The 26,684-nt window shown below is 44.6% G+C and overlaps 1 protein-coding gene across 12 annotated transcripts; it reads left to right on the top strand.

Moving 5' to 3' along the window:
* The first annotated feature begins 610 nt into the window (after nt 1-610).
* LOC110504514 (uncharacterized) lies at nt 611-15,420 on the top strand. 12 transcript variants are annotated; one of them, XM_090230205.1, is made up of 8 exons: nt 611-1,120; nt 10,654-10,947; nt 11,387-11,656; nt 12,011-12,121; nt 12,527-12,586; nt 12,735-12,797; nt 12,887-12,988; nt 13,196-15,420. In XM_090230205.1, exons 1-8 carry the CDS (start codon nt 1,066-1,068, stop codon nt 14,518-14,520), a joined length of 2,280 nt encoding a protein of 759 aa, XP_090086331.1. In that variant the 5' UTR covers nt 611-1,065; the 3' UTR covers nt 14,521-15,420. The 12 variants fall into 12 exon arrangements, with proteins under 12 accessions (XP_090086331.1, XP_036830885.2, XP_090086334.1 ...); XM_036974990.2 differs by having other exon boundaries at nt 613-1,120; nt 12,524-12,586; XM_036974989.2 differs by lacking the exon at nt 611-1,120 and adding an exon at nt 1,487-2,013 and having other exon boundaries at nt 12,524-12,586.
* The last annotated feature ends 11,264 nt before the right edge of the window (nt 15,421-26,684 follow it).

Raw genomic sequence — 26,684 nt, 5'->3', positions numbered from 1 at the left:
AAAGGTTAGGGTTAGGTTTAAAATCAGATTTTAAGAAGATACATTGTAGAAATAGGCAGTGTTAATGACTTTGTGGCTACATTTGTGACACATTGAAACTCCCTGAGCTCTTCAGTAAAGCCATTCTACTGCCAATGTTAGTCTATGGAGATTACATTTTATACACCTGTCAGCCACGGGTGTGGCTGAAATAGCCGAATCCAGTAATTTGATGGGGTGTCCACATACTTTTGTTTATAAAGTGTATATCATGCCGTGTTCCAGAGGTATGACAAAACATGTATTTGTATTGTTCTAATTAGGTTGGTAACCAGTTTATAATAGCAATAAGGCACCTCGGTATTTGTGGTATATAGCCAATAGTCTATATATACCACGGCTATGGGCCACATCTCCTCTGGCCTTATTGCTTAGTAATAGCAGTCAAAAGAAGTTAAATTGACACCCATTGATGAAAAAATGATCTGGCGAATTATCTTTTCTCTTGCGACATTCTTAAACTTGCAATAATTATTACTGTTATGGAAAACCGAATTATGCTTGTTTTAAGGCCTAAACCCTATTACCATTCCAAGAACGACAGATTTGTACCTTGTCAGCTCGGGGGTTTGAACTTGCAACCTTGCTAGTCCAACGCTCTAACCACTAGGCTACCCTGCCGTCTTGATGGCGTAATGGAAACAGGTTTTATTGGCTAAATTTGGAAACTCCTATCTTGCTGCAAAAAAAATAGAAATGTCTCGTTTTCAGGCCTTTTGGGCGGGTTTTGAGACATCGTTTGTTTAGACATTTGATTTTGACCCTGGCAACCCTGCGTAGTAGGTTACTTTACCTGTGTGCAGGTAGCCAAAGTCGCATCGGAATAAGAGCTTTCGACTCTTTGTTTGCTTGAGTAGTGAGGATAAATCTATGTGTTCGGATTTAGACTATATGTAAGGTTGTCGTCCATAATTTAGTTTGTCATTTGAAACAATCCCGGAGCATTCCAGATGGAATGATATCTGAAACGTGTACTTTCACTTTTACTTACTAGCATACAGGACTGTCAAACTCGGACCGAAGGAAATGGCAGGTAGCTTTTTTGGGAAAGTTACCATACTGCTTTTGGTTTATTTTCTCGGTGAGTAGCCTATACTATTTTTTTCCCCCGGTTATTGATTTGTAGGAAAGTAATTTGTCCTTGACATAGTCATTGTGCACTGTATCCCGAGCGGGAGCCTTATTAGCCATAAGTCTGTTCAGCTGCTCAGTCTGATCCATTCGATAATTAGTCATTCAGTGGTAATTTACCATGTTATAGTGTAACTCTAATCACACTGCTTTGAGTGTACAGAAAATTGTCTTAATTTTGTATATTTTTTATTGGAGATGTATTTAACTAGGCAAGCCAGTTAAAATAACAAATTCTTATTTTCAATGACGGCCTAGGAACAGTGGGTTAACTGCCTTGTTCAGGTGCAGAACGACAGATTTGTACCTTGTCAGCTCGGGGGTTTGAACTTGCAACCTTGCTAGTCCAACGCCCTAACCACTAGGGTACCCTGCCGCCCCAATTCTCTTGATGGCGTTATGGAAACAGTTTTTATTGGCTAAATTTGGAAACTCCTATCTTGCTGCAAAAAAAATAGAAATGTCTCGTTTTCAGGCCTTTTGGGCGGGTTTTGAGACATCGTTTGTTTAGACATTTGATTTTGACCCTGGCAACCCTGCGTAGTAGGTTACTTTACCTGTGTGCAGGTAGCCAAAGTCGCATCGGAATAAGAACTTTCGACTCTTTGTTTGCTTGAGTAGTTAGGATAAATCTATGTGTTCGGATTTAGACTATATGTAAGGTTGTCGTCCATAATTTAGTTTGTAGTTTGAAACAATCCCGGAGCATTCCAGATGGAATGATATCTGAAACGTGTACTTTCACTTTTACTTACTAGCATACAGGACTGTCAAAACTCGGACCGAAGGAAATGGCAGGTAGCTTTTTTGGGAAAGTTATACTGCTTTTGGTTTATTTTCTCGGTGAGTAGCCTATACTATTTTTTTCCCCCGGTTATTGATTTGTAGGAAAGTAATTTGTCCTTGACATAGTCATTGTGCACTGTATCCCGAGCGGGAGCCTTATTAGCCATAAGTCTGTTCAGCTGCTCAGTCTGGTCCATTCGATCATTAGTCATTCAGTGGTAATTTACCATGTTATAGTGTAACTCTAATCACACTGCTTTGAGTGTACAGAAAATAGTCTTTATTTTGTATATTTTTTATTGGAGATTTATTTAACTAGGCAAGCCAGTTAAGAAAAATTCTTATTTACAATGACGGCCTGCCCCGGCCAAACCCGGACGACGCTGGGCCAAAGAAATAGGCAGGGTTAATGACTTTGTGGCTAGCTAGTGACGACCCTAAACAGGAAATACAACAACATGATAATTGAGGATCATGATGATGATGCATCATAAAATAAATAACATAAAACCTAGGTTACAAATATGTTGACATCATATGCATGGTAACAAATGAACACTTCTGTGAAAACTACAGGTTTATTAATACTGTACACTCTTAGGGAGTGAACGTTATTTATAGTAATGGTTACATGGAGAAAATCGGACCTCTGATATGAAAATGGATGGCCCTCCCTTCAGCAAAAAATATATATATATTTTATTTAACCTTTATTGAACTCGGCAAGCCAGTTAAGAACCAATTCTTATTTACGATGATGGCCTACTCCGGCCAGACCCTAAAAGGATGATGCTGGGCCAATTGTGCACCACCCTATGGGACTCCCAATCACAGCCAGATGTGATACAACTGGATTCAAACCAGGGACTGTAGTGATGCCTCTTGCACTGAGATGTAGTGCGTTAGAACGCTGCGCCACTTGGGGGCGCAAGTATAGACATAGGCCTCTGTTTACTATGAAATAGTTTATCATTTATTTTACTAGGCAGGGGTGCTCAACTCTTACCCTACGAGGTCCAGAGCCTGCTGGTTTTCTCTTCTACCTGATAATTAATTGCATCCACCTGGTGTGCCAGGTCTAAATTAGTCCCTGATTAGAGGGGAACAATGAAAACAAGCACTGAAACTGGCTTCGAGGTCCAGAGTTGAGTTTGACAGTTAGTTTTGATCAAGGGTGTGTAGAAATGCACAGTCATCTTGGCACTCCTCCAAAAAAAAAATGCATTTATTAATGTCTACATTTATGACATGTTTAATCCATTACAGATAAATGCAAACATTTACATTATATTGTGTGAGCTCAACATAAAAAAAACTATGAAAACATATCTAATCAAATCAAGATTTATTTACAGCACATTTCAGACATGGAATGCAACTCAATGTACTTCACAGGACAAAACTAATAAAACCAATGAAAATAAAAACTGAAATATTTGCTACACAACAAACATAAGAGGATAAAAAACTAAAGAAATACAATAAAATCGGGACAAGTAAAAAGCACAATAAGGAAAAGCAATGCTAAAAAGGTGTGTTTTAAGATCTCTTTGAAATATGTCCACAGTTTCGGCCCCCTCAGGTTCTCTGGCAGGCTATTCCAGGGTCTGGGAGCATAATAACTAAAGGCTGCCTCTCCATGTCTCTTGGTCCAAGGCTTTGGGATAGTTTAAAGGGACCTACTGGGTAAATAACGTAAAAGCATGTCTGGCATGTATTGTGATGCACAATTATGGATTCATTTAAAAACCAATAGAAGAATCTTAATCTTAATCTTAATTCTAAAACTCACAGGCAGCCAGTGCAGAGACATTAAAACAGGTGTAATGTGTGCTCTCAGTCTAGTCTTGGTCAGTATCTATGCTGCAGCGTTCTGTATGCTTTGCAGTTGCCCAATGGCTTTCTTGGGTAGACCAGACAGGAGAGCATTACAGTAGTCAAGCCTGCTTGTAGTAAAGTATGGATGAGTCTCTCTGTATCAGCCTGAGAGAGAAATATAGTATTTTACTTTAGAGAGTACTAATATTACTATCCCAACTACAATGGCCTCTCAATGGCCAATACATAGCATCAGCAATCCAGGGTTTATATACAATTGCCAAGTATCTCAACTCCATGGTGATTTCAACCACGGAGTTGAGCGCAGACTTTTGTTTTTTTAAATGAACCTCAGACTCCTTCAAGTCGCTATGAAATCAGTACTTTCCAAAATGACATTCTTAAACTCTTACCATTTACCTATGTTTGTCCTCTGTTTTTGCATGCCTTTCTTTCTTTGCTGAAATCTGTATTTTTTTTTTTTTTTGTAACAGTATTTTTATTGGAATTTCACAATTTTCACCCATATTAAGAGATACAACAACAGAGACAAAGCACACAGAAAAAAAACAAGAAAAACAGCACCCACTTACACATCTACACGTGTATATATATATATATATATACATATATATATATATATATTCACACATATTCATACATACATACACACACCCATACATATACATACACTCATGCATATACACACATATACGCGTACGCACACACACACACATACACACCCATACATACGTACACCATTTTCCTCTTCCCGCTCGGTGCTTCTCTCACCCCATCACCATCATTGCGTCTCTCAATACATACATTTTAAACAAACTTACAAACAGAAATTAAACAAAAAAGCTCAGTTTAAACCAAGAGGTTAGGTTCCACACATGGAACGTACAGTGTAGCTCTGAAATACATAGATCCCCGCCATTCTACGAGAATCCTTGCAGCATAATAGCTGATACCTCAGGTTCTAGGTAATTTAGATAAGGTTCCCATACTTTGTAGAACTGGTCTGTTTTAGAATGCAATGTACATGTCAGATATTCCAGAGGCACCCATTCAAATAGTATCTTATGCCAATCTTTAATAGAAGGAACCTTATCACTAATCCACTGTAAAAGGATGTTTATCCTCGCTGCGAAGGTAAGGATGTTGTAAAGCCTCCTTTTACCCACAGAAGTAACATGCCTACTAGGGAGACCTAACAGTATAGAAACTGGGTCCAATTCTAGATCAACCCCTAGGATCTTTTCAATTTCTTGCAGAACACCAGACCAGTATCTTTGTATTTTGGTACATGACCATAAACAATGTGTTAGGGTGCCTGTATCAGTTTTGCATTTAAGACACTGAGGGGAAGAGGAAGTGGGGCTAAAAGCATGTCTGCGATTTGGGGATATATGCAATCTGTGTATTATTCTTAATTGGATTGCTCTAGTACGATTACATATAGATATTGTTTTTGCATATCTCCAAATGTCCTCCCACATCTCTTCGTCAATAGTAACAGACAATTCTTTCTCCCACACTTGTTTCACCCTCTGTGTGTTGACAGCAGAAAATGACCTTAAAGTATCATAAAACTGACTTACAGACATTTTCCTTTGTGGGAAAAAAAGCATTCTTTCAATGACAGACACATCAGGGTTACCAATTAAGGTGGTGCTCTTCAGAATATAATGTCTTACTTGTAGGAAGCGGGAAAGTCCTGCTTTGGGAGTCGATATTTCTCGACCATCTGCTCAAATGACAACAAAATCTTATCAGCAAATAAGTCATTTAGCCTGCGTATGCCCTTATTAAGCCAAAAGTTAAAGCCAGCATCCAGCAATCCTGGACTGAAATCTGGGTTGTTAAGAATTGGGGTAAGAGCAGAGGTTAGTTTGGACCTTCCCAGGAAGCGTTGAACTGACCTCCATACTTTGAGCGTGTTAAGTGTAACGGGATTATTGCATTGATCTTCTACAGACTTGAAACTTCTGAAAAATAAAAGATCCTGTAAGGGGTATTTTGAAAGAGAAGTCTCAATGTCTAACCAAATAGAGGAGTCATCATTTGTGATCCAGTCAGAAATATAACAAAGGTGGGCACACCATTGATAGAACCTGATATTGGGCAGGTCCAAGCCGCCCATAGAACTTGGCAGCTGCAATGTTGCCATCTTAAGTCTTGGCTTGCGTTTACTCCATATAAAGGAACTTAGCCATCCATTTACATCCTTTATTACCTTATTGGAGAGTAATACTGGGATCATTTGGATTGGGTAAAGTAGTCTAGGGAAAATGTTCATTTTCAAGAGGGATATTCTACCCAACCAAGAAATCGGGAGAGAGTTCCAGCGCTCCAGATCCTGTCTTATTGTATCAAACAAGGGAACAAAATTGGCTTTGTACATTTGCTGGAATTTAGGAGTTACAAATATACCCAGATACATGAAACCTGAGGGAGACCATTTAAAAGGGAAAGGGGGAGAAGTATTAGGTACAGAGTGTAGGCTACCAAGTGGCATAGCCTCTGACTTATTTAGGTTAATCTTGTAGCCTGAGAATTCGCTGAATAATTCAATAATATTAATAAGAGCCGTAATTTAAGTCTCGGGACTAGAGATGAATATCAGGACATCATCAGCATACAAGCTTATTTTATGGTGAACATCACCAATGAGCAGCCCCTGTATAGCAGGCGTTACACTGATGGCCTCGGCCAGTGGTTCCATAACGAGTGCAAAGAGGAGGGGGGATAAAGGACAGCCCTGTCTGGTACCTCTGTGTATAGAGAAGCTATTTGACCTTAGCCCATTAGTAAGGACAGCAGCTTGAGGATCATCATATAAAACTTTCACCCATTTTAGAAAGTTGTCACCCAGACCAAATTTATTTAGAGCAAATAATAGGTAAGACCACTCCACACGATCAAATGCTTTCTCAGCATCTAGGGAGAGCACAAGACCATCCACAGCACTTTGTTGGTAAGCTTGAATTACATTAAGAAGCCGCCTGACATTGTTGCATGACTTACGGCCCTTAATGAAGCCAGTTTGGTCTCCTTTCACAATTAGTGGCAGTGAGTCCTCTAATCTTGTGGCTAGAATTTTAGAAAGCAATTTTCTATCCACATTCAGAAGGGAAATTGGTCTGTACGAGGAACAAGACTCTGGACATTTTCCCTTTTTGAGAATAAGTGAAATGTTGGCTTCTCTCAGCGTTTGAGGGAGTTGGTCATTTGAAAATGAGTGATTAAACATATCACGCAATGGCTCAAGGATCAGGCCATGGAACTCTTTATAGAACTCACTACAAAACCCGTCTGGTCCTGGGGCCTTACCATTTTGCAGATTCTTAATTGCGAACATTATCTCTTCCTTGGTAATAGGGGCATTAAGGAGGGACCACTGCTCTTCAGAGATAGTAGAGAGCTCAATCTTACAAAATAAGTTCTCCATTAATTTGGGTGCATCATTTGGCAGTTCTGAGGCATAAAGATTTGTATAACATTTCTTAAATGAGTCACTTATCAATTTATTTTCATATAAATGATTACCATCAGAGTCAGTAATAGTAGCAATTGACTGAGAGTCAGCTCTCTTTTTAGCTAGGTATGCCAAGTACTTTCCTGGCTTATCGCCATGTTCATATAGCTTTTGCCTGACAAATCTCATTTTATTTTCAGCGTCCTGTGTTAGGAGAGAGTCTAACGTTGATCTAATGACTGATATTTCCTTTAATAGGGCAGGAGTGGGCGTTTTAATGTAGTCCTTCTCTTTAGTTCCTAATTCACCCTCTAACATTTTTTGCTTTTCACGCTTTTTCCATCTCTTAGTAGCTGTGTATGACATAATGAGACCCCTGGCATACGCTTTACAGGTCTCCCAAAGGAGCGAGGGGTTATCTGTTGATTGAGAGTTAATAGAGAAAAATGCTTTAAACTCTGTAATAAAATATGATGTGAATGTATGGTCTTTAAGAATGGTTGTGTTCAACCTCCAATGTCTTGACCGATTGAATGCCCCGTTGAGTTTTATGTCCAACATCACCTCAGCATGATCAGATATGACTATGCTTCCTATCCTAGCGGATAGAACAGACTGCAGAGACGTCCTGGGCATAAAAAAATAATCTATTCTAGTCTGACATCCATGAGGTGCAGAGAAAAAAGTGAACTCTCTGTTGGAGGGATGAAAAGCTCTCCAGACATCCGCATACCCCAGATCATCACAAATAGCTTTAAGTGACTTAGCTTGAGGAGAGAGTGAAGCTATACCGCTGGGGAACCTATCAATAAGGGGGTTCAACAAGCAGTTAAAATCTCCTCCAACCACTGCAGTGTCCGAGTTTAATTCTGAAAAGTCTAGAAATACCTTAGTGAGGAAATCAGAGGGGTGAGCAGGGGGGAAGTAAATATTCATTATAGAAATGTTCTGCCCTTGTAAAGTACCATTAATTATAACAAAGCGACCAAATTTATCTTTCACACAATTCAAGACCTTAAGTGGTAAGTTCTTTTTCACCAGAATTGCTACCCCTCTACTTCTGGATGTAAATGATGAGAAAAACACTTGGCCAAACCCCCCTTGTTGTAATTTCAGGTGCTCCTTATCGTCCAAATGAGTTTCTTGCAACAGGGCAATATCAATATTTTCTTTTTTCAAAAAAGACAGTACCTTTTTCCTCTTAATGGGGTTATGGCTCCCTCTAATGTTCCATGTACATACACGCAGTCCGTTACCTGCCTTTGTGTCTTGACCATTCAATATCCTGGCTGGATCCCACTGTAAAAGTGGGGTGGTACCTTTTTCCATGTGTTGAACTCTCCTCTATCTCACCGAGCATAAACAAACGATATGAACCCTGAACTCGAACTATACTAAACCCAAAAATTAAACATGTAAAGATCCAAAAGGGGGTTTTCCCACTAGCTAACATGCAGGGGATTTCAACTCTCCAATGTAGACTCTTAAGTCTGCATTGCCGCTCCATAGCCTCATCCTTTATATGTATGGAAAAGAAAATCAATAGGAGAAGATTGAGGCTCTTCCACCTAAAACCAAGCCTGGGCACCAATATGGATTCACACATATCTCAGCCTGAGCTATAGCGGCTATTACTTTAGCAAGAAAAATAATAAAGATACGAATATTACTGAGCCGGAGTACGTGAGGACTCACGCCACTGTTTCATGATCAGATTCAACCAAAAATAAACAAAGTTATCCAATGCTGCTGAGGTGCAGCTTAAAAGTTATTTACCCGAGAGAGTCAATAAACGCAGCAGCCTCTTCAGGTGTGTAGAGCTTTTTAGGTGATCCGTTGACCATAATCTTCAATGTGGCCGGGTACAACAGTCCATCTTCATTCTCCTGAGTCGAGCCTTCGCCTCATCAAACGCTTTGCATCTTCGTACAACCGCAGTGGAATAATCATTGAAGAATGAGACCTTAGGACTTTTACGTTGACTACTATCAGAGCCGATGTTTCTAGCCGCGTCCATGACGCGCTGCTTGTCGGTGAAGTTGTGGAACTTTATAACCATTGGCTGTGGGCGCTGATTGGGACCGGGTATCGGTGCTTGAGAGCGATGGGCTCTGTCCAGCTTCACACGACCAGCCTTAGTGTCCATTTGTAGGTAGCCAGGGATCCATTCCTCAAAGAATTTTACTGAACGTGTCCCTTCAGAATTGTCCGGGAGTCCCACAACACGAATATTGCATCTGCGTCCTCGATTATCCAAGTCGTCAATGTGCTCCGCCATTTTGCGCACCTGTTTCTCAAGTGCTTTTATCTTAGCGTCCATAGATGTAGTTGAAGTTTCCACTGCATCAATTCTTCCTTCCGCCTCAACAACACGTTCCACAACCCTCTGTAGTTCAGCTGAATGGCCTGCTATTGCTTCCAAGACCGTTCTTATCTTAGCATCGATCACTTTAGTAATGTTATCAGTCATCTTTTGAATCACCAGGTCCATTGTGCCTGGATCCGCAATGGTGCTAGCCTCGCTAACGTTAGCTAGCTCCTCATGCACATCCACAGGGGTGGTGGTTTTGGTCGACTTCTTAGTAGTTCTGTTGGGCATGTTGTCGGAGATTTTTGCGAAATAGCCGTCAAGACTCATTATATGGTAACTTATTTAGCCAATTCTACCACTTTTTCAAGCTAGGAGATTAATGTAAAAATATAAATTTACGAATGCCACGAGAGCTCGCTGAAACACCGTGTTCTCTCTACGGCGCCATTTTCCCCCCGAAATCTGTACTTTTTAATAAAACTTTAATCAAACCACGGACTGTTTCCTCGTTGCTGTTGCTCTAAGATGGCAACTCAGCTTGAATGTGCATGTGCCAATTGAATTTCAACAAGGAAAAAGTTGGCGGTTGTATTTGATGAAAGTTTTTTTTAAAGTATGGATTTCAGCAAACAAAGAAAGGCACGCAACAACAGAGGACAAACATAGGTACACAGTAAGTTAAATTTTTTAAGTATCGATTGCATAGTGACTTAAAGGAGTCAGAGGTTCATTTCAAAAACTTTACTTTGCTTTCAACTCCGTGGATTCAATTATCATGGAGTTGAAGTACACGGCTAGAGTTTCGATAGAGTTGGCGATATATCTCTCCGTGCATGGCCAAGTTAATGATATATCAAGATACAAGGTCTACAACCCACCCTGGTCAATCATTGATTTGACAGCAGAGGAGAGCAGTATAGTGGGAGATTACTAATTAGGTTGAATAGGTGGAATGTCTGACACTGCTGATACCTGAACTGTCCTTGGTGGTCTCAAAGAAGACCACTAGCCTACATTACATTATAGCCACAGAAGTTTAGGGTGTTTTCAATGTGTTTTCACCTGATCCTCCTGTTTCTGTGCTCAGTGGAGGTGACAGGTGAACAGCAGTATGGTGGCCTGGGAAGAGAGATCACCCTGACCCCCAAGGTCTCAGGACAGCCTGAGGACATCCTGTGGAAACACATTGGGAACAAGGTGGTGGAGTTTGATGGGAGTCAGAATTTTGAGTATGGCAGGTTTAAAGGCAGGACCATCCTGGACTGGGACTCTGGAGCGCTAACTATCAAAGGTCTCACTGATGCAGACAGTGGGCCCTATGAGTTAGAGGCTGTCGTCAAGGGCAAGCTGCAGTACTCTCAACATGAGGTGGGGGTTATTGGTAAGTGTGTAATGTTGCTGTTTAAAGGCCTGCATGTCAGGTTTGTGTGTATACAGTATGTTTATTTACAGTATTAATAAGGGCTTTCATTAAGCCTAGACAACGGCTGATTAAGTGATGCCAGTATAGTAAAACTAAATCTAATTGTATACCTTGGTTACTGTATCTAATGAGTCAGGACCCACATATTCTCACCTAGCTCTTGAAATCTTGTTCCAGTGTGATATTGAAACTCCCCCTTTTCATCATTACATCTTTATTACAAATGTTCAAAGTTGCTGGACAGGTTTTCACCCACACCAAGACACACCTCTCCTAAGATCAGTTGAGGTGAAACGGCTTCTCACTTTGCTGTGTGTGTGTCTGTGCGTGTCTGTGTGTGTGTGTGTGTGTGTGTGTGTGTGTGTGTGTCTGTACTCGTTTGTGCACATGTGTGTAGATGATGTGGCACAGCCCAGCGCAACCTGTGTGGTTGACAACACAACCCCAGAGAACATGGACAGAACCCTGCTGTGCTCAGCTGACCTCCAGCCCCTGACCCAGTTCATCTGGAGGAGTCCTGAGGGGTCAGAGAGTCCTGGACCTGAACTGTTCATACCTGGGGGGGAGAACCAGGATTCTGAGAACCAGGAGTCTATCTACACATGTGTGGTGAAAAACCCTGTTAGTGAGAAAAGTGCAGAGTTCACCCTGAAGGACTGCTACACTGGTAAGATAACACTTCTAAACTGTAGTTACAGTAATACAACGTTCTCTCACTTTCATTCTGTCGTGTTCACAATTTGGATGTATTATTTAATGCTGCCAACACATTTGCGTGACATGTAGATTCTGTACATTTATTGATAGTGAGAACATGGTTCAGAAAGACATAGAATGAGATTGTTGTAAATACAATGTTATATTGTGCATGCTAAGCATCTTTTTTGCAGATCCCGGATATTCATACGTTACAGTCACTGACATTACTATATAGTTCATAGTGTTATGACTGCTTAATTCATGTCTTATTAAGTGTGGAAATTCTGCTGATCCAAGATGTTTTAATGGTGTTTCTGTGCAGAGGAAGGCTCATCCAGTGTCCTGGCTGTGGTCCTGTCCATTCTCCTTCTCCTCGTCTTAGTTGCTGTTCTGGCATTTCTCTTGTGGTACTACTGGAGGAAATGCAAGAAACGTACGACCATCCTATGTCCTATGAAAAACGTTTAGTTCCAGACTCCGGAAATATATGGTGCATAGTTCGGTATTACTGGGAGAAAAAGCCCCTCATTATATTGATCTGGCTAGACCAGAGTCAATCCATTTCCTCCCTACTCCCCTGGTGTGTGCTGAGCTTTTGAGATGATCACTGTCCCAGTGACGCCAGCTGACTTGTTACAAGGTCGTTGACCTTGGATCTGAGATTAGAGTTGAAAAGGGGAGAGAAAAGAGTACAACCAGCAAACAAAGCAAAGTAACTACATAGTCTTTCTGGTTAGACATATTCATGTTGCAGGATGTTCACCCACATTACTTCCCTATGTCTAATTCTGTCCTTTATCCCTCTTGTCTTTTCTACTCTGTGGTGGATGACCAGCAGCTGAAGCTGCACTGACAAAATCTCAAGAGGAGAAAGGACTGATGGAAGTTACAAAACAAGGTTGTTTAGCTGTAAAAATGTCATTTTGAACATGAGTTCTATTGCTGTAGACTTAGTTTGGCATCACATACATTTTAAGACAAAACTAACACCTTACCACTCTACTGTTTATGAATACCACTATTTTGTTTATGTTTTTATTGAATAGGAAACAAAGATCCTGAGGATGACCATTCTGAGAACACTGGAAATATAACTTCTATACCAAAAGGTTCTCCTTATATAGTGTTTATTGCCTTGGGCACGAGAAACTTTGAATACATATGATATTAATGGGGATGAATGTTTTTGTGTGTACAGGAATGGTAAAAGAGCAGGTAGAGCTGATAAACAAGCAGAATGCAGATCCAAATAGGAAATGGCAAACTGAACCAGCTGGAAGAATTTTCTCTCAAACAAAAAGTAGGGGTCACTGTCTGTACAGACAGATTGACAGTCTCTCAGACAAACAGACATGTGATTTTATGTCCCATGGCAGATAGGTTAAACATAACTCAATATTGAGACTGACAATGACATAATAAGTCATGTTATCATTAAGACAAATGTGTCTGTATAATAGTGTTTGTGTAGTCTTGTATCAACCCATCTTCTCATTCTGTGTTTCAGTGACAGACACAGAGCATGTACAGGACAAGCCCAACCCAGGCCAACAAGACCTAGTCACACCAGACCACACCCAGGCCCAACAAGACCTAGTCACAGCAGACCCCACCCCTGCCCAACAAGACCTAGTCACACCAGACCCCACCCCTGCCCAACAAGACCTAGTCACACCAGACCCCACCCAGGCCCAACAAGACCTAGTCACATCAGACCACTCCCAATACCCAATCACAGCAGAGACAGCTCCAGGCCACACAGACTCAGCAGGCACAACAGAGACAGCTCCAGGCCACACAGACTCAGCAGGCACAACAGAGACAGCTCCAGGCCACACAGATTCAGCAGGCACAACAGAGACAGCTCCAGGCCAAACAGAATCAGCAGGCACAAAAGAGACAGCTCCAGGCCACACAGACTCAGCAGGCACAACAGAGACAGCTCCAGGCCACACAGACTCAGCAGGCACAACAGAGACAGCTCCAGGCCAAACAGAATCAGCAGGCACAACAGAGACAGCTCCAGGCCACACAGACTCAGCAGGCACAACAGAGACAGCTCCAGGCCACACAGACTCAGCAGGCACAACAGAGACAGCTCCAGGCCAAACAGACTCAGCAGGCACAACAGAGACAGCTCCAGGCCACACAGACTCAGCAGGCACAACAGAGACAGCTCCAGGCCACACAGACTCAGCAGGCACAACAGAGACAGCTCCAGGCCACACAGACTCAGCAGGCACAACAGAGACAGCTCCAGGCCACACAGACTCAGCAGGCACAACAGAGACAGCTCCAGGCCAAACAGACTCAGCAGGCACAACAGAGACAGCTCCAGGCCACACAGACTCAGCAGGCACAACAGAGACAGCTCCAGGCCACACAGACTCAGCAGGCACAACAGAGACAGCTCCAGGCCACACAGACTCAGCAGGCACAACAGAGACAGCTCCAGGCCAAACAGACTCAGCAGGCACAACAGAGACAGCTCCAGGCCACACAGACTCAGCAGGCACAACAGAGACAGCTCCAGGCCACACAGACTCAGCAGGCACAACAGAGACAGCTCCAGGCCACACAGACTCAGCAGGCACAACAGAGACAGCTCCAGGCCAAACAGAATCAGCAGGCACAACACCCAAATGGATTCCAATAAATGCAGAAACAGATAAACCCAACCAGGACATAGGACACAAGAAGGCCCTGCTAGACCTGAACAAACCAGGTCTTAAACAGGAGAATGAACTAGACCAAGAATCGGACAAGCCCCAAGAGGAGATGACAAACCTGTACACGGGAGAAGGTAAACATGAGAGCGACTCAGGCACTTAATGATGAATGATGAAAAGCCAGAGATAAAGATCCAAGGAGAAGGACCGTACACAGCAGACCACAAAGACAATAACCAAACAAATCAACACACACAGGAGGACAACCAGGACATCCAGTCAGGGGAGTAAAGACAGAATAATGATGTGGAAGAATAAGGGAAAGGGCAAAGACTGAGTAATGAGGAGAACAGAGATGGGATAATGGACCACAATAGATGTATGGGTGCAAACACAGAGGATGATGGGGGAAATTAAGTAGAGATGGAGGAGGAAGGGATAGAGCAGAAGGAACCAGACACAGAGAAAGAAGGAGATAATACCAACCAAACATCTACTCAGAGTGATGAGGAGCTGGATGAGACACCCATCACAGACCCCAATGAGCAGCACATTACCCAGACTACACTACAGGATAGTCCACCGGGTAGTCCAGTGACAATAATCCCTAATGCAAATAACCCAGTAGAATTATGGGTAAGCTGTATGACTTTAAATCCACTGTTTTTGAGATGACACCTTATTTTCTACTGAGGTTCTACCCTCATACTGTTAGAAGAAAAACTCTGGTGAAGAAAATGCTAGATGCTACAGTGTAATACAAGCATTGGAATTTCTTGATTTTGGTTTCATAGTTTGCAAACAGCATTTTATTCTCTAGTTATGTTTCAGTTCTACGTACCTGTGGTAGCTAACATAATACATTATTTACTACAAGTTAATACACTATTTGTTATTTTAGCTCAATTTAAAGATATGTTTTAATGAACCTTAACATACTGTTATTGCTAAAGAACTTACTTAGGCTACTGATATGCCATCTTGATGGGTTGTCAGAGGTCCTCAGTGATCAGTGTAAATAAATAAATGTTAACAGAATGATGTGAATAAATGACTAGAACAAGCGGTTGTCACTCTGCATCATGTGGGACTAAACAGCCCTCAGCAGTGGCCTGTATTCATGGATGCCAAGGGAAGCCAGGCTTCCCCAACTATTTAAACAATCAATAAATACAAATTCTCAATTAATTTTATATATATATATTTTTTCTCATAATTTTACGTCAATTCGCAAGTGGCTGAATCTCACTGGAGAAATCATTCGAGCGAGGGAAATGGCACCCGTCTGTTGTGTAGCCTACAGTACTGTATGTACCTGATGCTGTCTGGACCAAAAAAGTATAACATGTTGCTGCTGTAGCATTTGATTGGTTGATGCCAGCAAGCATTTGGCCTCATTTGATTAAAAAATAAAAATAAAATTTGCCAATCAGCGTTGAGCTGAGCTGTCCCGGCGCAGGTGTGCTTGATATACCCGGGTGTATTGCAATGTGCTGAACAAGACTGGTTACTCGCATCAATGACTGTCTCGTCATTTAACATCCAAACATGGTGTCAGAAGCGGGATGACTATCCATGATAACCGCAAATTAGAGCAAACCTTTGTTTAAAAATCGCCATAATTCACCTTCGCTATATAGTGTTGTTAGCATCGAGATAGAAATGGCAGTGAACATTCCCCTTCCCACAGTTATGATGCTCAGTGGAGATTGGAGCACGAATTGGGATACGTCCAGAGGTGAATGGGAGGACTAGCCACGGGACTTCTGGAAAAGGATGAAGATGTAGTGGCTGCCATTTTGAGGACTATAATGGGAGCTGAATGCCGACAAATAAACAAACACAACCCAAACCTAACAGCAGCTCAGCAAGGTAACGCAATAGCTATTCTTGATGCTTGTCGTGACGTTGTATTGATTAATGTGATGGCTGCTGTTCATCAAATTATTAATTGTTTATAATTACTTGATTAAATGAATCAGGTAGAGTCTGATTCAGCCAGAGTCTCCCGTCTGTCATGAGCCGCCAGAGTCTCCCGTCTGTCATGAGCCGCCAGAGCCGCCAGTCTGCCAGAGCCGCCAGTCTGCCAGAGCCGCCAGTCTGCCAGAGCCGCCAGTCAGCCAGGAGCCGCCAGTCAGCCAGGAGCCGCCAGTAAGCCAGGATCCGCCAGAGCCGCCAGTCAGCCAGGATCTGCCAGAGCCGCCAGTCAGCCAGGATCTGCCAGAGCCGTCAGTCAGCCAGGATCTGCCAGAGTCGTTTGCCAGTCCGGAGCTGCCCTTCAGCCCTGAGCTACCCCTCAGTCCGGAGCTACCCCTCGGTCCGAAGCTACCCCTCGGTCCCGAGCTGCCCCTCAGTCCGGAGCTGCCCCTCAGTCCAGTGGGGCCATTTAGAAGGGTCGCCGTGTTTAGGAGGCCACGGAGGCGGACAATGAGGCGGAGAAAGACTGTGGTGAAGTGGGGTCCACGTCCCGCGCCAGAGCCGCCACCGCGGACAGACGCCCACCCAGACCCTTCCCTATATGTTACGGTTTTGCGGCCGGAGTCCGCACCTTTGGGGGGGGGGGGGGGGGGGGGGGGTACTGTCCCGTTCTGACCTTTATTTCCTTTGTTTTGTCATTATTTAGTATGGTCAGGGTGTGAGTTGGGATGGGCAGTCTATGTTTGTTTTTCTATGATTTTGGGATTTCTATGTTTCGGCCTAGTATGGTTCTCAATCAGGTGTCAGGTGTCATTAGTTGTCTCTGATTGAGAATCATACTTAGGTAGCCTGAGTTTCACTGTTTGTTTGTGGGTGTTTGTTTCCGTGTCTGTGTTTTTCACCACACTGTACTGTTTTGGGTTTCGTTCATTCCACGTTTATTGTTTTTGTATTCAGTTATGTTCATGTTAAGTATTTCTTATTAAAAGAACCAATAGACACTTACCACGCCGCATATTGGTCCTCCGATCCTTCTCGCCTTACAGAAACACCCACCAACCAAGGACCAAGCGGCGTGGTAACAGACAGCGACAGCAGCAGCAGCAGCAACAACAGCGGCCAGCTTCACAGGACACAGGAGATTTTGAACAGAGAAGGACCCTGGGCACAGGCTGGGGAATATTGCCGCCCCAAAGCAGAGCTGGAGGCAGCGAAAGCTGAGCGGCGGCGATATGAGGAGGCAGCGCGACAGGTACGAGAGGCAGCCCCAAAACATTTTTTGGGGGGGGGAACACGAGGTGTGGGGCTAAGCCAGATAGCAGACCTGAGCTCACTCCTTGTGCTTATTATAACAGCGCGTTACTGGTCAGGCACCGTGTTAAGCGCACGGTGTCGCCAGTACGTACCCATAGCCCGGTGCGCTATAGGGCAGCCCCCGAAAGTGTCATGCGAGTGTGGGCATCCAGCCAGTACGCCGTTTCGGTCCAGGGTATCCTGGGGGCTCTGCGTGCTGTGACTCCGGGGCGCTGGGAGGGTGCAGTGCGTCCTATGCCTGCGCTCCGCTCGTGCTGGGCAAATGTGGGAGTGGAGCCTAAGGGAGATGTGCACGTAGTAGGCACTAGATCTCCCGTGCTTACCCACAGCCCGGTTCAACCTGTGCCTGCACTCTGGAGGGTCCGGGCTAGAGTAGTTATCCAGCCTGAGGGAGTGGTGCCAAGGCTGCGCACCAGAGCTCCAGTGCTCCCCCACAGCCCGGTCCTTCAGGTGCCTCCTCCTAACACCAAGCCTCCTGGAAGTCTCCCCAGCCTGGTGGGTCCTGTGACAGCCCCACGCACCAGGCTGTCTCTCTGTCTCCTCCCTACAGGTGTTCCCGTCTGTCAAATAAAATTTATTTATATAGCCCTTCGTACATCAGCTGATATCTCAAAGTGCTGTACAGAAACCCAGCCTAAAACCCCAAACAGCGAGCAATGCAGGTGTAGAAGCACGGTGGCTAGGAAAAACTCCCTAGAAAGGCCAAAACCTAGGAAGAAACCTAGAGAGGAACCAGGCTATGTGTGGTGGCCAGTCCTCTTCTGGCTGTGCCGGGTGGAGATTATAACAGAACATGGCCAAGATGTTCAAATGTTCATAAATGACCAGCATGGTCAAATGATAATAATCACCGCAGAACAGTTGAAACTGGAGCAGCAGCACGGCCAGGTGGACTGGGGACAGCAAGGAGTCATCATGTCAGGTAGTCCTGAGGCATGGTCCTAGGGCTCAGGTCCTCAGAGAGAGAGAGAAAGAAAGAGAATTAGAGAGAGCATACGTAAATTCACACAGGACACCGGATAGGACAGGAGAAGTACTCCAGATATAACAAACTGACCCTAGCCTCCCGACACATAAACTACTGCAGCATAAATACTGAAGGCTGAGACAGGAGGGTTCAAGAGACACTGTGGCCCCATCCGAGGACACCCCCGGACAGGGCCAAACAGGAAGGATATAACCCCACCCACTTTTCCAAAGCATAGCCCGCACACCACTAGAGGGATATCTTCAACCACCAACTTACCATCCTGAGACAAGGCCGAGTATAGCCCACAAAGATCTCCAACTCCAGAGCTGCTAGAGTCTCCCGTCTGTCCAGAGCGGCCAGAGTCTCCCGTCTGTCACGAGCCGCCAGAGTCTCCCGTCTGTCACGAGCCGCCAGAGTCTCCCGTCTGTCACGAGCCGCCAGAGTCTCCCGTCTGTCACGAGCCGCCAGAGTCTCCCGTCTGTCACGAGCCGCCAGAGTCTCCCGTCTGTCACGAGCCGCCAGAGTCTCCCGTCTGTCACGAGCCGCCAGAGTCTCCCGTCTGTCACGAGCCGCCAGAGTCTCCCGTCTGTCACGAGCCGCCAGAGTCTCCCGTCTGTCACGAGCCGCCAGAGTCTCCCGTCTGTCACGAGCCGCCAGAGTCTCCCGTCTGTCACGAGCCGCCAGTCTGTCACGAGCCGCCAGAGCCGCCAGTCTGTCACGAGCCGCCAATCTACCATGAGCCGCCAGTCTGTCATGAGCCGCCAGAGCCGCCAGTCTGTCATGAGCCGCCAGTCTGTCATGAGCCGCCAGAGCCGCCAGTCTGTCATGAGCCGCCAGAGCCGCTAGTCTGTCATGAGCCGCCAAAGCCGCCAGTCTGTCATGAGCCGCTAGTCAGCCAGAATCTGCCAGAGCCGCCAGTCAGCCAGGAGCCGCCAGTCAGCCAGGAGCCGCCAGTCAGCCAGGAGTCGCCTGTCAGCCAGGATCCGCCAGAGCCGCCAGTCAGCCAGGATCTGCCAAAGCCGCCAGTCAGCCAGGATCTGCCAGAGTCGTTTGCCAGTCCGGAGCTGCCCTTCAGTCCTGAGCTACCCCTCAGTCCGGAGCTACCCCTCGGTCCGGAGCTACCCCTCGGTTCCGAGCTGCCCCTCGGTCCGGAGCTACCCCTCGGTCCGGAGCTACCCCTCGGTCCGAGCTGCCCCTCGGTCCCGAGCTGCCCCTCAGTTCCGAGCTGCCCCTCAGTTCCCAGCTGTCCCTCAGTCCGGAGCTGCCCCTCAGTCCAGTGGGGCCACTTAGAAGGGTCGCCGTGTTTAGGAGGCCACAGAGGCGGACAATGAGGCGGAGAAAGACTGTGGTGAAGTGGGGTTCACGTCCCGCGCCAGAGCCGCCACCGCGGACAGACGCCCACCCAGACCCTCCCCTATATGTTACGGTTTTGCTCTGTGTTTCCTCCGGCGCATTGGTGCGGCTGGCTTCCGGGTTGGATGCATGCTGTGTTAAGAAGCAGTGCGGCTTGGTTGGGTTGTGTATCGGAGGACGCATGACTTTCAACCTTCGTCTCTCCCGAGCCCGTACGGGAGTTGTAGCTATGAGACAAGATAGTAGCTACTACAACAATTGGATACCACGAAATTGGGGAGAAAAAAGGGGTAAAATTCAAAAAAAAAAAAAAAAAAGATGAGTGAGGCCTGAAATGTTCATCAACTATGACAGACAAAAAAAAATTAAAAATCCAGAAAATGACATTGTAGGATTTTTAATGAATTTATTTGCAAATTATGGTGGAAAATGTAACCTGACCCGAACAGACCAGTCATGAACATTACTTTAAGCCAGAAAATAATGTTATCTACAAGCATTATGTTCTCAGCTGTTGCAAAGAGGAGGACAGGGAATCCATTGACAGCTTTGTCAGAAGGGAAAAAGCAGCTACATGTGAATATGGTGCTTTACGTAAGAGATGAACTGATCAGAGATAAGATGGTGTAGCTGATGAGGGCACGGGCAGACGTTTGCTGAGAGAACGTGACCTGACGCTGGTCTTGGCAGTGGAGACATGCCGTGCAGCAGAACTTACTGATGTACGGCTAAGGTCCATGGAGCTAGAAAGGCAGCATATGGACAATGCCAATGCTACATTCAGACAGCCAGTAAAGAAATGTCCCTTTGCCACTGCTAATGCTAATATTACAGGCAAGTCTGCAGTAGAAATCCCCAATACATGCAGATATTGTGGCATTTCTCATGGATGTGGAAAACTGCCCAGCCTATGGGAAAAAGTGCAAATCCTGTGGTACAGCTAATCACTTTGCGAGGGTCTGTATGAAAGGCAAGAGAAAGGAGGGTAAATTGCACTCCATTGAAACAAACACAGATGAAGGGAACAGCAGCACTGAGAAGGATGTTTATGTTAGTGAGTGCATAGGGGCAGTGAGGGCCAAAGAAAAAAACGTAACAATAAATCACAGCAATGCCAGTTAGATTCGGGGCCCACATGTAACGTTATGAGCCTTAAAGACAAAAGGAGGTCTCGCGCCCAGAGACAAACTCACACAGAGCAGCACCAAGCTGAAACTGTATTCAGGCCAGTTGATGACCTCTTTAGGCCTGATTGTGACAGAGTGTGTTGTGCGTGGCCAGAAACACACCCTAGTTGAGGCTAGTTAACAACCATTACTGACTGTCAGGGTCCACATGCGAGCACCTCGGGCTTATTAACTTCACCATCCCAGCAGACCAGCCTGTCGCATTCGCCTCTAGGGCACTCACTTCAGCAGAGCAGAATTATGCCCAGATAGAGAATGAGTGTCTCAGCATTGTGTTTGCATGCCAGCGCCTCCACCACTACCTGTACGGGCATGACAACATTACAGAAGAGACAGATCACAAGCCCCTTATTTCTACATTCAGCAAGCCTCTCCCGAAACCCCGAAATGACTGCAGAGCATGCTACTGGCTCTACAAAGCTACAACCTCAAGCAGGTGTACAACCCGGGGCCGGAGATGTATGTGAGTGACACGCTCAGCAGGGCTACTGCATCACGCACAGACATGCTCCATGCATGAACAACACACAGTGTGCAGCTTGCAAACAGAGCAAGTGGATGTTGAACACATCAACCAGGCTGACTACCTCCATGTTACTGACCAGTGCCCTATACAAAACAGACAGCACATAGATAGGGGCGAGCACCTCCACGAGCTACCGACGCCCTCCTGGCAGATAGTAAGTCTAGATCTCTTTTAAGCAAAGTAGCAAATACTTTCTTCTGTTAGTGGATCGTTACTCAGACTTCTGGGAGATTGACGTCCTCCCCGACCTTTCAGCAGAGACAACGATCAAATGCTGCAAGGCTCAGTTTGCCCGCTATGGCCAGCCAGATAGGGTAATCTCAGATAATGGACCCCAATTATCCTGCCTTGTTCTGGAAATGTTCTGCAGAATGGGAATTTGACATGTCACATCATCGCCACGACACCCAAAAGCTAATGGGAAGGCAGAGTCGTCAGTCAATACGGCAAAGAACCTCTGCAAAAAAGCTCAGCGAGAAGGCGAGGCTGGCCGGAAAGCAGTCCTGCAGTGGCGCAATACCCCAACAGAAGGCATAAATAGCAGCCTCATGGCAAGGTGCTTAACAGCAGCTCTGCCAGTAGCCAACACTCTCCTGGAGCCCTGTGTGGTGACAGATGTGATGGGGAAGCTTCGTCACAGAAGACAGGTGTCCAAGTTCATCTACGACAAATCAGCAAAAGACTTACCTGAGTTCAGGGTGGGTGAAACAGTGCGGATGAAGCCACTACCAGGGGACTGTACAGGTCCTGTTACAGAAAGTTGCACCATGCTCGTACTTGGTTGAAGTGAATGGATCACTGTACTGTCGTAACAGGGTTGACCTTCGGGTTCCTGAGCCAGCACCTACTCAGAACCCTGATGGTCATAGGGGTCGCATGACAAAGGATGGAACCCCAGCAAGTCATGTGGGGCCTGAGGCACTGGACAAAGAAACAGGGGATCACAGGGGGGACGCTCCCTCGCCCATCAATACTCCCCTCAGACAGTCAGGTGACACGCCTGTGCTTGAATCCCACAGTCCTCACAGACAAACCCCCTGTCTTTTCACACTGCAGGTGGCATTAAAAAATGGGGAAAAGTGAAGAGACTCAAAATGTGTTTATTTTATACATTAAAAAATAAACTGTTTATGTTGGATATTATTACTAGGTTGGAATTAACAGCTCCTGCTCTATTTAATAAAAGGGAGGATGTTATGGGTGTAGGTTGGCACGTTGTTGCCATCTGTTGGTAAGTGTTAATTACTGCAACAGTGTTTTTACCAGTGTGCTTGATTTACCTGGATATATTGCAATGTGCTGAACAAGACTGGTTACTCGCATCAATGACTCTATCTTGTCATTTAACATCCAAACAAGAGCCATAGACCGTTTCAACAACATGAAAGAGGAGGATAGCATTGCGTTCAACTAGTCTACAAGTAGGGTGAGTCTTTGCGCATGCACACACACACACACAAATTCGTACCAGGGACAGCCACATGATACTTACCAACATTGATTGGACTAAATAGTTTTTGGTATCTGCTAAGTTTGTTTTCAGTTAAACTAAGCATATATAGCTTTGTTGATTTGATGTTTAAGTGTAACTGGTGTTGGAATAGCAGAAGCAGTGCTCCTGTTGTCTTTGTGCTGACTTGCGGTAACTCTGTGGTTCTAAAATCAGTAGTTGTTTAGTTAACTGTTGAAAACATTGACTTGCAGGTGATATAACTCTTCTTCTTCATATGGTACTGTATTATGGCGGTCTGCAAAGAAGCGTTCGAGGTGCATGCCGCCACCTACTGTGAGGGTGGTAAACTATAGAAAAATATCCATTGTATGAAAGGGGGAAAAAACATGAAAAAATACAGAAATAGACACATAAAAAACAAAAACTGTCACTTTCTTCAGTCACATTGCAATCAAGTCACATCCCTAAACAGGCACAGGGTCCTGAACATCCATTGACAGGATTTGTAGGCAAGTCAATTAAGAACAAATTATTATTTACAATGACTGCCTACCCCGGCAAAACATGGACGATGCTGGGCTAATTGTGTACTACCCTATGGGACTCCCAAACACGGCCAGATGTGATACAACCTGGATTTGAACCAGGGACTGTAGTGACACCTCTTGCGCTGACTTGGACCGCTGTACCACTAGAGACAATGCCTCGGCTGTAAACTTACTGAGATCCAAAAAGCGTTCTGCTGCACTCTGCTGCACAATTTTGTCAGATGTATTTTTTGTTTGTGCTGTGCAGTTTATGACCATTGCAATAAATGCTTCAAAGCAATGATTCTCAACACTATACTTGCTTGTTTTGTCACATAAATAAATACTTATTTTCCACCATAATTTGCAAATAAATTCATTAAAAATCCTACAATGTGATTTTCTGGATTTTTTTTCTCATTTTGGCTGTCATAGTTGAAGTGTACCTATGAGGAAAATTACAGGCCTCTCTCATCTTTTTAAGTGGGAGAACTTGCACAATTGGTGGCTGACTAAATACATTTTTTGCCCCACTGTATATAGGCCTAAGGCTGAGACAATAAGAATTAGTGACAGAATAATTTCAACCACACCTTTGTTTCATCACAAAACCAGAGAGCCACCTCAGTCCGGTGAAGTCCACAAAGCATATTGCATGTAACAAACAGTTAGTTACATGATCTACAGCATGGTCAAGCAACTTAATGTTTCTGACATTTTTGGACCACTAAACAACTATTGATTTAGAACCAGAGAATTACCACAAGTCGCAAAGAAAAGAGCTGTTGACTCACCCTACTTATAGAGAAATGCCAATGCCATCCTCCTTTCATGTTGACAAATCGGCCTATCACTCTGTCATGCAGTACACACCTTTATTTTTTGTTGTCCTAGGCTACAATTTTTGGTTTTGTTATTCTGTCTCTCACTGTTCAAATAAACCTACCATTAAAACTATAGACTGATCATTTCTTTGTCAGTGGGCAAACGTACAAAATCAGCAGGGGATCAAACACGTTTTTCCCTCACTGTATTAGCATTTTACATACATTCATAAGTGTAATACTTTTTTATGACATACTGTGAAAAACTCCCTTGACTGCTGGCTCTGTCACTTTCAGACATGCGCAGAGCAGACTTGAACCACAGGGGTTCTCTGTAAAGAGAGAGTAATCCAAAAGGCACAGACACAACCCTTGACTTTCAGTTGGCACCGTTTACCTATTTGTATTCTCTCCTGATTGGCTCTGTGGTGCAGTCTGGCAGTCTGACTAAAGTGCCAGAGGAATGAGGAGAGACATCCTCCGTTGTATTTAGGGGAACAAATATTTCCTAATACTTTGGATCCTATTATTGGACAGTTAGAAGACACAATGCATCAATGCAAAAAAATTACTAATGACTGTCCATGAGTAACCTCAACCGTGTGTGTCTATGGGTGTTTGGGCCAATAAAGTGCCAACTCAATTCTACCACTGACTAGTCTCTCATGCCCCTATGAACGGGAACACAGAGCAATAGTTTTTAATCTAAACCAGACCTTTTTTACTGGAGTACATACACTAACCCCTAATTGGGGCTATTTTCTTGACACACAGTAGCAGTTTACCAGATAACAAGTCAAGAAGAACAAAAAGTATTTTGTTGTAAGGGTGTATTACATCCTGTGCTGGCCCCGATGTCATATGCATTCTGGATTCTGAGTGGTAAAATCATAGCTGAAAAATGCCTTTATGTATGTGTATTCATTTTCCGCCAAGACAGAACTGCCAAAGGGGGTGGAATTGCAATCTACTGCAGAGACAACCTGCAGAGTTCTGTCATGCTACCCAGGTCTGTGCCCAAACAGTTCGAGCTTCTACTTTTAAAAATCAACCTTTCCATAAATAAGTCTCTCACTGTTGCCGCTTGTTACAGACCCCCTTCAGCCACCAGCTGCGCCCTGGACACCATATGTGAATTAATTGCACACCATTTGTCTTTAGAGTTTGTAATGTTAGGTGACCTAAACTGGGACATGCTTAACACCTTGGCTGTCCTACAATCTAAGCTAGATGCCCTCAGTCTCACCCAAATTATCATGGAACCTACCAGGTACAACCCCAAATCTGTAAACTCAGGCATCCTCATAGATATCATCCTGACCAACCTGTCCTCAAAATACACCTCTGCTGTCTTCAACCAGGATCTCAGCGATCACTGCCTCATTGCCTGCGTCAGTAATGGGTCCACGGTCAAATGACCACCCTTAATCACAGTCAAATGCTCCCTAAATAAAACACTTTCTAATCGACCTTGCCCGGGTATCCTGGAAAGATATTGACCTCATTCCGTCAGCAGAGGATGCCTGGTTATTCTTTAAAAGTGCTTTCCTCACCATCTTAAATAATGTCCCATTCAAATGTAGAACCAGGAACAGATATAGCCCTTGGTTCTCTCCAGACCTGGCTGCCCTTGACCAGCACAAAAACATCCTGTGGCGTACTGCATATAGCCCCTGCGATATGCAACTTTTCAGGGAAGTTAGGAACCAATACACACAGACAGTTAGGAAAGCTAAGGCTAGCTTTTTCAAACATAAATTTATATCCTGTAGCACAAACTCCAAAAAGTTCTAGGACACTGTAAAGTCCATGGAGAATAAGAGCACCTCTTCCCAGCTGCCCACTGCTCTGAGGCTAGGAAACACTGTCACCATCGATAAATCTACGATTATCGAGAATTTCAAGAAGCATTTTTCTAAGGCTGGGCTTGGTTTCCACCTGGCTACCCCTACCCCGGTCAACAGCTCTGCAAAACCCACAGCAACTTGCCCAAACCTCCCCCATTTCTCCTTCACCCAAATCCAGATAGCTGATGTTCTGAAAGAGCTGCAAAATCTAGACCCCTACAAATCAGCTGGGCTAGACAATCTTGACCATCTCGTTCTAAAATTATCCGCCGCAATTGTTGCAACCCCTATTACTAGCCTGTTCAACCTCTCTTTCGTATCATCTGAGATCCCCAAAGATTGGGAAGCTGCCGTGGTCATCCCCCTCTTCAAAGGGGAAGGCACTCTAGACACAAACTGTTACAGACCT

This window comes from Oncorhynchus mykiss, chromosome 3 (genome assembly GCF_057628025.1).
Source record: "Oncorhynchus mykiss isolate SJ-2025 chromosome 3, ASM5762802v1, whole genome shotgun sequence".
Classification (NCBI taxonomy): Eukaryota; Metazoa; Chordata; class Actinopteri; order Salmoniformes; family Salmonidae; genus Oncorhynchus; species Oncorhynchus mykiss.
This window is presented reverse-complemented; position numbering and strand designations above follow the sequence as displayed.

What these genes read in the sequence shown, in the direction of transcription:
- LOC110504514 (XM_036974990.2), top strand. Translation starts at nt 1,066, where the DNA reads ATGGCAGGTAGCTTTTTTGGGAAAGTTACCATACTGCTTTTGGTTTAT. An exon ending in CCTGAAGGACTGCTACACTG is followed by an intron (nt 11,657 to 12,010) that starts GTAAGATAACAC and finishes GTTTCTGTGCAG; the next exon opens with AGGAAGGCTCATCCAGTGTC. An exon ending in AATTTTCTCTCAAACAAAAA is followed by an intron (nt 12,989 to 13,195) that starts GTAGGGGTCACT and finishes TCTGTGTTTCAG; the next exon opens with TGACAGACACAGAGCATGTA.